At 35.6% G+C, this 12,283-nt stretch overlaps 2 protein-coding genes across 5 annotated transcripts in view; both read right to left on the reverse strand.

Annotated features, from left to right (window-relative positions):
* Positions 1-12,283, reverse strand: part of LOC108278470 (uncharacterized) — a 203,173-nt gene that overhangs the window by 190,411 nt on the left and 479 nt on the right. The window contains exons 2-3 of one of the 4 annotated variants that reach the window (XM_053680297.1): positions 10,137-10,165; positions 2,758-9,027 (exon numbers count right to left, since the gene is read on the reverse strand). The exons of 1 other annotated variant lie outside the window; for it this stretch is intronic. In XM_053680297.1, the coding sequence (XP_053536272.1) occupies positions 7,637-9,013 (1,377 nt within the window). In that variant the 5' untranslated portion in view covers positions 9,014-9,027; positions 10,137-10,165 and the 3' untranslated portion in view covers positions 2,758-7,636. Of the gene's footprint in view, positions 1-2,757; positions 9,575-10,136; positions 10,166-12,283 lie in introns of those variants that run through there. 2 more of the 4 variants (XM_053680299.1, XM_053680314.1) reach the window with 2 other exon arrangements.
* LOC108279266 (uncharacterized) overlaps positions 1-12,283 on the reverse strand; it is a 202,246-nt gene that overhangs the window by 93,443 nt on the left and 96,520 nt on the right. The gene's annotated exons all lie outside the window — the stretch shown is intronic.

The following is a 12,283-nucleotide window of genomic DNA, read 5'->3' on the forward strand; positions in this document are numbered from 1 at the left end:
GCCTCGTCTTCAACCAGCCCAAAAGGACCCATGTCACACCCCTCTTCATCTCTCTCCACTGGCTTCCTGTAGCTGCCCATATCAAATTCAAGGCCTTGATGCTCACCTACAAGACCTTGTCGATAACATTAACGATAACATTTTTGGCACCCTTTTTGTCAATACTTTTTGCTACCTCCCTTATAACAGCTCTGAGTCTTCTCCTATAATGTCTGATGAGGTTGGAGAATACAAGGGATCTGAGACCATTCCTTCATACAGAATCTCTCCAGATCCTTCAAATTTCGAGGTTCACGCTGGAGGACTCTCCTCTTCAGTTCACCCCACAGGTTTTCTATGGGTTTCAAGTCAGGGGACTAGTATGGCCATGGCAGGACCTTGATTTTGTGGTCAGTAAACCACTTTTGTGTTGATTTTGATGTATGTTTTGGATCATGTTCCTGCTGGAAGATCCAATCAGGGCAATTTTTAAGCCTTCTGGCAGAGACACTCAGGTTTTCATTTAATATCTGTTGATATTTGATAGAGTCCATGATGCCATGTATCCTAACAAAATGTCCAGGTCGTCTGGCCGAAAAACAGCCCTAAGACATTAAAGAGCCACCACCATATATAACCGTGGGCAGGAGGTACTTTTCCATATGGCTTCCTCTCTGTGTGTGCCAAAACCACCTCTGGTGTTTATTGTCAAAAAGGCTCTATTTTGGTTTCATCTGACCATAGAACCCGATCCCATTTGAAGTTCCAGTAGTGTCTGACAAACTGAAGATGCTTGAGGTAGTTTTTGGATGAGAGTAGAGGCATTTTTCATGAAACCCTTCCAAACAACTTGTGGTGATGTAGGTGACTTCACATTGTAGTTTTGGAGACTTTCTGACCCCAAGATGCAACTAACTTCTGCAATTCTCAAGCTGTGATCCTTGGAGATTTTTTTGGCCACTTGAACCATCCTCTTCACAGTGGATTGAGACAATATAGATACACGTCCTCTTCCAGGTTGATTCAGAACAGTTGACTGGAACTTCTTAATTATTGCCCTGATGGTGGAAATGGGCATTTTCAATGCTTGTGCTATTTTCTTATAGTCACTTCACATTTTGTGAAGCTCAACAACCTTTTGCCTCACATCACAGCTGTACTACTTGTTCTTACCTATTGTTATGAATGACTAAGGGAATTTGGCCTATATGTTACCTCATATTTATACCCCTGTGAAACAGGAAGTCACAGTTGAACAATTTCCTGTTCTTAGTCACCCAAGTAAAAAAAAAAAAAAAAAAAAGACAAATGGGAATATACTTCAAATATATTTTTCGAATATGAATTCATAGGCGTGCTAATAATTGTTGCACACCTATTTTTAACAAAGATATTTTTTATATACCTGTTTGATACCCATGAGAGCAGAGTATTTTTGTGAATTCTTTTAACAAAAGATCAAAAGGTTAAACAATAAAGACAATTTTTCACAGCCTTCTTTGCTCATATTTACCAAGAGTGCCAATATTTGTGGAGGGCACTGTATATACGTAATGAGTGGATCCTGTTATATTCTAATTTTACATTGGATGCTGGAGGGATAGATTGTTAGAGCAAACTTTCTAATATTTTCTATTTTGTTGTAACTTGGAAATCAGACACTGTCCCAGTATAACATATATAGAACCTGAATGATTGGATAATTGTGTACATGTATAAAACACAAATTTACATCACTTGGACATCCAGCAGTTTAGTGATCCTTACTTGTTGTAATCTAAATTTGCTACACTGCACTGGGATGGGGACAGAGCATATTATGCCATCAGGCATTATTTTTGTTAAATTATTCACTGCTGCACTGTTACTCTTAGACACCTCTGACTGATGAAGGCATGTTTCATTGTAGATAACTAAAAGATGCCAATTGCCTAAGACCCTAAAATTAATAATAATACAATAAGATAAGAATAATACGATTAAGACATTCATATTAGAATTAAGACATAATATAAGAAGATTAATACAGTGCCTAGCAACACGGTGCCCAGTATACAGCTAACTACACCTAGATAATTTCATGTGTCATAGACAAGAGTGCCTGTAATTCAAACACAGACTGAATAGACATAGACTGATGCTACTGACACAACACCTCCCACATCCACTTTCATTTTCATTTTAGTCAATGCTTTCAGCTTTGCAGATAAGTATTCAAATTGTGCCTAAGCAAATGATGTTTTCATTTGCTAAGATATGAATACGAAATAACTTGAGCTTTCTTTTGCATAGTAAAATCTATCCTACATGAAAGACAAATTCAGGATTTACTAGGATACAAAATGAAAGTATATTTCCGCTCTAAGCAAAAACATAAAATAAATCCATGTTAATAGTAATCCTGAGATATTTCACTTTTGACCAGATTCAAGTAATAATAATCATTTCATTGGTTAAGAAGAAAAACATTACTTTACACTTTATTGTGCATACTTCAAATATTTTGTGTTTTGATATATCTTTGATATGTTGTAAGTTGTTAACTTATATGAAGTACACTCCATGCAATGTGCTACAAGGCTACAAAAATATTAATTTGGACAAAGTGATTAATTAACTGATTTGTAGCAAGCTAGCCAACCAATCTTTGATTTAGCTATTAGTTATAGCTTGCTCAAGTAGGGACAATTGATTTTCCCAACACTAGATAACATTACAGTACCAGATATCAGACAAATGTCTGATACTGCAATACTGAAGGATACAAAATTGCAGAATGAACGTGTAATGTAAGTGGTAATCTACCACGGCCAGTGCCGGCTGCTTTTCATCATGGACAAATGGATTTCTATTACTGGGAGAACAAATAAAAGGCATAAAACTTGTTTTATTTGTGAAGTTAAACATGTTCAATCTTCAAGAAGATCAGTGGCTTTTGACAATACATCAGGAGCTTAAGTCCCCAAACTTTCCAGACATTTCCCAATTGTTCTTAATGGAAAAGTGTAAAATAATAATAATAAAAAAAAAAAAATTGTAAAAAAAAAAATTGTAAAAAGGGAAAAATGTAAAAGTTTAGTCCAAATCCAAAAAGTGCTCAAACTTAAGGGCATTAAGGACCATTAATTAGGTATATTGTGTCAAAGTGCTAGAGCCAGCAGCAAAAAGCAGAGTATGTACGTATAATCAGATAATCCGCAGTGAATTTCTTTGTTTTTACATTGATTATTTAGAACTAAGACCGGTGGAAGAAGTACTCATTCTTTACTTAAGTAAACGTAATAATACAATATTGTATAAACAAGTAGCATGTTGAAGTCCTGCACTCAAAATTATATTATTGTATTATTATTACTATTGTTATTATTATTGTTGCATCGATGTTGTACTATTGTGAATGCTGTGTCTAGGTCTCTCTCTGTTTGTCTCCTCCTCTGTCTGTCTGTATGTCTGTCTGTCTCTTTCTCTCTATGTCTGTCTATTTGTCTCTCTGTGTCTGTCTCTCTTCTGTCTCTCTCACTTTCTGTCTCTTTCTTTCTCTTTTAGATAGCACATATCCACTGGTGCCCCTGAGGGGATTGATTCATACTTATTGTGTTCTAATGTGGTTCTATGTTTGTTCTTTTTTATGTTTTAAAATGTGCTTCATATGTGATTCTGTTTACTAAAAAGCATTCAGTATCCACATGCTCTGTTTTGTACAATTTTTTTTGTTTTCTTCCTTTTTTCTTAAAACATAGTTTTAGTTAGTCTACAAGTGCATTTTTTTTTTTGCATATGCATTAATAGTAATGTTGTGGTATACTGCAGGTGCAAAGTAGGACCAAACTAATTTTGTTATTTATTAAGGACCCACAGAACATGCCCACAGTATGGCCATAGTATGCCCAGTGCTCCCACGGTGTGCCTACAGTATGCCTAGAGTGTGCAGGTATATAGTATGCCCGCAATGGCCCCACACAGGCTATGGGGGCCATGTGGGGCATGTGCAGGCCACACCCTATGAGGCCCAGGTGGGGCTGCAGTGGGGCATCCCACAACCAGCCCAAAGTGTAGGCATATGATGGGCCCCACTGGTGCCTATTATGGGCCCACAATATACCCACAGTATGGAGCCACTACAGGCAGCCCACTGGTCCAGCAAACATTTCAGTTTTTCACCTCTGTAAGGTGTGGCACTGGTGGGTTTACAGAAAAAGTTGTAGAAAGCGTTGCATGTCTGCGATGGCCATCACAAGCAGAAATTCTGTTATTTCTATTGTTTCTTCGTTGAAAAAAAGAATAACTATGGAGACATTTTTTTCCAGCAGGATACCTTGTTACATCTTTTTTTATTATTATTATTGTGAACCAAGAGTCTCCAATTTCTTTCACAATTGATTCAGTCACAAAATTGCTCATAATGCAAATAAGATCTATTTTGCATCCCATGACTTGTGTAAGTAGCGTGTTGGGGATTCGACTTCATAATTTGGGCCAACTGGGGTTCTCTCCTTATGCTTTTTTCTATCCTTAAGTAAAATAAAGATAGAAAAAGCCCACTTCCTCCTTCTGAGATATCACCAAATACATCTAATTTACCCCATGAAGGCAACAGGTTAGGAATTACAAACTCAATGACATCAATAATGCTAGAAAGGTAGTACTGTTTTTTTTTTTTTCTTTAGCTGATCTGCACTAACTAGCATTGGGATTTGTTTCCATTTCTCTATACGCTGCTCTCTTTCTTTCCACTCACTGAAACAGGCCAAATGTTCCTTGGAAGTCCCATGTCTGTTAAGTCCCTTATTAGACTTCACTGCTGTGTTTCCAGTCAATGAAGCCTTTGCTAGTGAAAGCTGGATCACATTTGGACCAGTGATGGCTGGTGCTAAAAATTTTGGGGAGGATACAAACAAACTGAAAATCACACCTTTAGTAATGCAGGACTGAATGTAATTGTTAAATAACAGGTGATATAACAATGTATCACCACTGCTTAACTAAAAACGGAAAATTTAACTGTTAAACTATGCAATAAGGTAGCACGAATCAGTGACTTTGAGTTTAATGTGGGTTTATCATCAGCAATAAAGTAATCAAGATAATCACTCAAAAAACTGTAATCACTTTAAAAAAAAATACACTGTAATGTTGCCTAAACAATGGCCAGTAGCAACTCTGTTTGCCATAACAAGTGTTGGAGAAACGTTGGTTTAAGCTCGTCCACGATCACTGCTGCTGAATTTGTAAGTTGGGTCAATCTGGTCCCAGCTCCTTTATATTTTTTTTTTCTTCATTTGAAAGCCTTGTGAAAGGGTTTTTTGTAAAAAAAAAAATAAAACCGAATTTTATTTCATCTGGAAGAAATGTTGTGCCTACTTCTACTTTGTTAACAATCTCTTGCAGTACCGGTCAGCTGACAAGCTGCTGAGTGGGAGAGAGAGTCGTTGGTCCAATCACATGAGGTGAAAAAATACATTGACTCGTTAACAACAAAAGTGTGAGTGTCTGGGGCGCAAGGAGCTGTTCCCAGAGGACAATATGAAGCAAGTCAATTACAGAACAGCCTCAAGTCACCTGCTCTTCATTAGTTTAATGACCTACATACGCATTCTTGGCCAGCACACTGCAGACAGATATGAATGAAATACAATTTGGATTTTTTAATTCTTTAATAAATGCTAACATGACTAAAAGGTCAATAGTATGACTAAATAATTTTATTTCATAATTATTTTGCAATATATTTTAAACAATATTTACCTTATGTTTAACATGTTTCTCTGGATAACTTGAAAGAACGGTGCCCCAGCTCCCCCTATTGGCCAGCCACACTGACTTGGTCTGAGAAGACTGAACTTTTCTGCACGGGTATTATTAATATTCAAGCCACCCTCACTTGTAATACCATGATGGCATGAATAAACTCTTTTTAATATCAAAGAGACATGAAGGGTACTTCTCAAGTCTGACTTGCATACGCCCATCCACTCTCAAATCATCGGGGCACATGTCAGTCTCCATCGGCTGCTTAGCCCGGCAGCATCAGTGTTCTCAGGAATGCTAACATTACCTCCATCGCTGCAGCTTGTCTGTGTGTCAGGATTAGATGCACTAATAAAGGAACTATTATTAGCCAAATCATTCATTTGCTTAAACTTGGTTGTCACTGCAATCATTTATTGCCGATGTTGGTGCTGTTCCAAACCACTGTCTTATGTCCATATTAACTGAACGATGGCAAGGTTTTGCATATCACTATTAACTGTAAGTTCAACCTTGTAATGTACTAACTGATTAGTTGGTCATTCAATGCACCATACAATGCAGATATGGTAGTTGTTTGTAATTTTGCTAGGCTAGGCAGGGGGTTGGTACTTATTGTCAGAAATGGTTTCCTAAATGCAACCTAGCACTGTTTCGTACTTTATTATGCATTACAGTGTTAACTCTCACATTACCGAACTGTGTAACTTAATTTTGCTTATAGATGTGAAAGTATTTCAGTTTTGTTTATTTGTCAGGGAGTACAGTATTTGTACAGTAGATTTAATGATATCATCAGTGGACATTTTTATTTCACTCTGTGTCTGTATCTCTCTCCAGAGTTTTTTGTTTTGTTCTGTTTTAAATGTATTTACTCTTTTAGTACAAGAGGACATTTATCAAAAACTTTCTGTAGTTTAACTCTATGGCTCTGTAGTTTGTATTTTCCCATTGTGTCTAAAGTTTATCCAGGAATGACTGGTTGTGAAACTGTGTAAAGCCCTCATCAGTAAAGTGAAGGCATGGTGTCTCTAAGATTCAGAGATGCCGTAAAACCTTCTAAAATAATACTTAGTGGTGAATGCCTTGCAGCAGATTGTCTTCAATTAAAGCGGGGATGGAAGTAACAGATTAATACACAACCAAGCAAACATGATGCACATCTGTACAAACTTCCATAATGTCTATTAGGATAGCCAAACATCTCCAAGAAAGAAATATGACATATTAAGGATGCCTTTTTTTTTTTTTCAAATACAAGTATCTCATAAACACAGTAAACATGAATGTAGCATTATTCTTGACAAAGGCCAAAAAAAAAAAGAAAAAAAAGAAAAAAACTGTTAATGTATATATAATGATTGCACAAAGCACTGCACCATTGCTGTAATAATTTACAAAACTCAACAACAAAATTAATTACAACACTTATATCTTATTTAAATTTTAAACATTTTAAATAAAAGTTTCATTTTACGTGTACAAATACACCCTAACAACTTAGAGATTAATACAATATTCCCAGCTCGTGAAGCAAAGCTAAACCAATCTAAGCGAATCAAAGTAACTGTAGATAGTGCCTGAAACCCCTGATATTTTCTGAATCTATTTTAATTCGGACTAGTGATGGACAGTGATGACCCACTGTGCTACTATCAACAAAATCATAATAGCAATCATAATTAAATATAATAAAGAAATACATAAGAGATAAAAGCCAGCATAAGTTTTTTTTTTTCTTTTCATCTAGACATAAAAATAGATGTGTACCTCTGATGTTTATAGAGAGGTTGTAGCACAATTTGTGATGTAGCTGCTGTAGAGGGGGAATAAAACTTCTCAACCTGTCCTGTGCTTAATGTTCTAATTGCTGTTAAAGGCCCTTTAAAAGTTCTTCAATTATTTAGGCTCAAAGTGACTTATTTGTGTGTGTGTGTGTTTGTTTGAGTCCATGAAGTACAGTATTTAACTTCAGTCCTGAATCATTCTGGAACAACTGAAGCATATCAACCAGCTGTTTATTTGCCAGATTGAGGATAGCATTGGCTAGTGGACAGTCAGGCTGTAAAACTCTGAGATCCTCAGTAGAGCTTTGGACTTTAGGAAGAAGACGATCCAGAATGCGGAGGTCTGGTGGGGGGGCAAACGGGGCCTGTTTTGGGTCTTTCTCTTTATAATAACAATAATCTAGCTTATCAAATATTGTCTTCAGGTAAGACCACCTGATTTCCTGTGGGCTCTCAATGTTCACAGTGGCACAGTTATCAGTTTCACATGAACTGAATGGCAAGAGGCGCTTGGCCAAAATTTCTGAAAATATCAAATATTCCATGTTGTTGTCTCCTGAAGGTTTATAATTTTTAGGTACCTTCAGTGTATTTAATATTTTATTGTACTTAATCTTCAATGTACAGCATTTTTTTTTGTAGACCTTCTCATCATTCATATTTGGTCTGGGTTCTTCTTTGTCAGTTAAATACTTTATAGCACTCAGTATTTCTTTAAGACTAATCTTTCCTTGGCACCTGTCAGGATTGTATTCATATGTCCTTAACCTTGTGGGGAGTTTTAAGACAAGAGGGAAATGATCCATTTTTTGTCCCTCAAAACCTTTTTCAACTGTAATGCTAAGTACTTGATTTATTGTGGCATTTTGCAGGAAAAACATGTCTATTCTGGAATAACCACAAGGATATTTGAATGTAAATCGCTCTGCATCATTATCAGTATGTATGTTTGACCAGGTGTCTCTGAGGTTCAGTGATGCAATAAAGTCTTCTAAAACTTTTGATGGTGATTCTCTTGACTTTGGAGGATTGCGATCTACTCTGGGATCTAAAAGTGAATTGAAATCACCTCCAACCACTAGCACCCCCTCAGCTCTCTCCATCAAATAGTCCTTCAGACTATTCAAGACAACTTTGTCTTTCTTATGCTTGTACACGTTAACAAGAGTGTACAGTTCACCATACAGATGACAGAAGAGCACAAGGTAGCCTCCACTGCTATCCACATCATGGCATATGTATTCAAACTGTACAGAGTCTCTTATCAGTATTGCAACTCCTTTGCTTTGAGAACTGTATTCAGTATTGTAGACGTCCCAGTTTTTAACCATATTAATGGCTTGGCGACATTTTGTTGTTGGCCCAACATGTGTTTCTTGTAGAAAAACAATATCAGCTTGAAGGTTACAGAGAACGTCCAATATTTTTACAATCTTTTTTTTAATACCATTTGTGTTCCAGGAGACAAAACAGAGGTTTGTTTCAGCGTTTGATGTCATTTTTGATTAAACCTCTGTAAATAAAATAGACAATTTAAAATAACAATTATTTCATATATTTTATGTTTGTTATGTATTGTATGTTTAAAAGCAAGTATCAAACTACAGCTTTTTTCGTTCTTTCATATCAGGCCATACATTTATGAATGAATTTTGACAATATGTCTTTTTATGAACACAGTTATCTATTCATTATGTATTCTCAATACAGTTTTCAGTAAATACTAACTAATAGAGATGCACCGATGTATCAGCCAATGATATGTATAGGCCCATAAAGGCAATTTTTCATGCTATCGGCCATCGGGGATAGTTTAAAAACATCCAGTGATCAGGAGCAATTATATCCTGTCTATCAAAAGAGGGCGGGAAAACACATTGATTTCATGCTGTGTGTAAAGAAGATGCATTTTGTGTGGAATGATGACAAAACTGCAGTCTGTAATCTCTGCATTGCTAAAATTTTACACCGGACACTGCAGCAGTGAAACGGGAGTTTCGACATCAAGTCTAATTTTTTTTATTTCCACGCTGCTCGAGCTGAATTAACGCACCAGTACACTGTTGAAAGATTTAAATGAATATGAGTTGACAAAAAAAGTATATATTGCACAGAAAAATATATGTGTAGAGTAGTATATTCCATATCCATTTAATGTTAATATATGAAAAAGTTGATATTATATATTACCAGTTTGATGTCAGTGATGACGTAGAAATGTTTTTGTTTGTGGTGAGTGAATGTGAGACTAACAGAAGGTTTTTTAGAATTCAGTCAATTAATTTTGTTAATATGAATTAATAACATTCAATAAGTTAAGAAATCTTACTTTAATCTTCAGAATTTAGTTTATGTGTTAATGTTAATTAGAGTAATGTGTTTTCTGTTTAAGACCAGTTACTGTGAAACAACTTGTTGAAATGGAGAGAATAAAGGTTTTCTTTTCTTTTTTCTTTGATTAATTTAAAAGAAGGCATAAAAGGCAGAACTATCGGTATCGGTTATCAGTATCAGCTGATATCACTCTGAATAATCGGTTATCGGTATGTATTCGCTGAGAAATTTAGTATCGGTGCATCTCTACTTACTAACACTAAATAAATACTATATTATATAGATTACCTGGCTGGAAGCCTTGTGTCAGCAGTCACCTGGTGGTACAAGAAATGAAGGAATAAGATTTAAGAACTGAGGTTGTCACATGGAGCATCAGTCTATAGTAATATTTTTACATAGTGGAAATATTATACACAAATAAATCACATCATGTGTTGGATGAAATGTCTTGTTATTTAAAATTACACTTATTTTGCCCTGCAATGGGCTTACCCCCCATCCAGGGGGTCCCCCTGCCCGTGTCCTGAGTTTCCTGGGTTAGGCCCCAGGCTCCCCATGACACTGTGTGTCACAAGGAAGAAAGAACCATTATTACTGTACAGTATATTGTGTAAGGTCATGTTCCCACTTGAGGTTTTAATGGACCTGGGGACATTTACCCTGATTTTGTGGTCTATTTGGTGGAGTGCAAAAGCTGTTTTTGAGCCCAAGAGTGGTTCAGAGAACACATTCCTCTTGAAAATGGTGGTCTGGGGCTCATTGTAACCAAACTCTATTAATTCCTGTTTCATGATAGTGGGGAAAGGGTGGTCAGCATAGGGCACACTGCAGTTATGCCATCAGACAGTTTTGTTTTTTTTTATTTATATTTACAGCTCAGCAATGTGTACATTTTAAAGTTATTTATAAATTTACCTGACGGAAATTCTGAGACGGATGGAAATTTTTAGTGGAACACTGTCCAAACACAGATAGACCTCTTTTATTCTGTGCAAATACTGTCTGGATGTATAAGGTCCTACTGTATGTGACAATTTCTTACTAAGCAATCTTTTAAGCTCATCAAATAACTAATAAATGGTGATAAGAGAAAGACATGTTCTGCCTAATAAAACCACATTTTAATCATAGAGATTGTGGTGCAGAAAGTTTTATTTTTCCATTTCCACCTGCAGAACAGAGGCTCACTGGATGTTTGTTTTTGTTTGTTTGTTTTTGTGTAACATCTGTGTAAACTCTATCCTGATTTTTAATTAAAAACATTAGTAGCTTTTGTATCTGCATGATTTTATGTATTGCTTGGGAAACATGATTGGCTGATTGAATAATTCCATGAGTGTATCTCTAGTGTACTGAATGTTCTGTGAGTGTAAATCATTTATATAGTACTATTTAAACTGTATATGAAGTATGATATACTTTATATTAAACCAATCAATTGAAATGCATAATTTCATTCAGTTCTTTGTGGCGTTTTTTTTATTATTATTTATTTATATATATATTTTTTTTTTTCATGACATAGCAAGACAATCCAAGGTGTCTGATGGTAAGACTGCAGTGAGGAGATGGTATATGAAATGTCAAAAGTGACAGGTTTTGCCACAAAACAAGTATTTTTTTTTCCCCCAGCACAGTTGAATACTAAAGGACTTGTTTAACAGACACAATACAATAAAAAAGTTAGTGAACAGATTTAAAACAGAAACAAAGAAAAACATTGATGCTTGAGCATCAATACAATTTGAACATTATATATACAATCAAGATTTAATTAGGTCAGAGTGTTTCTATTAGGTTACAGATTTGTGTGAGCATTTATAAGTGTGTGTTATTTCTCTGGATAATGTATTTTGTATATTTTAAAACCACTTTGCTATTGAATTTAAAATCTTCTTTTATTTTGGACTTTTCCCTTCTTTCTTATTCTTATTATACTAATGGAAACTGTGGAAATGTTGTGTTTATGATAATGATGATGATGATTCTGTGCTGGTAATACATCTTCTTTTCTGTCTCTTTAGTTTATAGTTTATAACTATAGTATAACACTGGAATCAATACAAACATTACACAATGTCAGCCTGTATGAATTTCAGGATTACTGTTTTAGCCTCCTCATTCATCCTAATTCTAAATCTTTCTTCAGGCATGGACTTATAGGCTCACCATCCACTGACATTTTCAGCTGGCACCACTCTTCACAGACATTGTAATTCCACAAATCTTTTTCTCTTTTCACGTGCACCAAATCTTCTTAATTAGTTAAGAAATAAAAAAAAATTGTTCAGCAAATGACAGAATAGAGGGTATGCAGTAACGTCACGTTCCCGTTCCCTCGGCCGGACTGAGTGGCAAAACATCCAGCAAAATGGCTGGTTTCAATAGGGGAAACTGTGAAAAATCCTAGAATAACTGACGATTATCAGCTT

This window comes from Ictalurus punctatus, chromosome 1 (assembly GCF_001660625.3).
Source record: "Ictalurus punctatus breed USDA103 chromosome 1, Coco_2.0, whole genome shotgun sequence".
Classification (NCBI taxonomy): domain Eukaryota; kingdom Metazoa; phylum Chordata; class Actinopteri; order Siluriformes; family Ictaluridae; genus Ictalurus; species Ictalurus punctatus.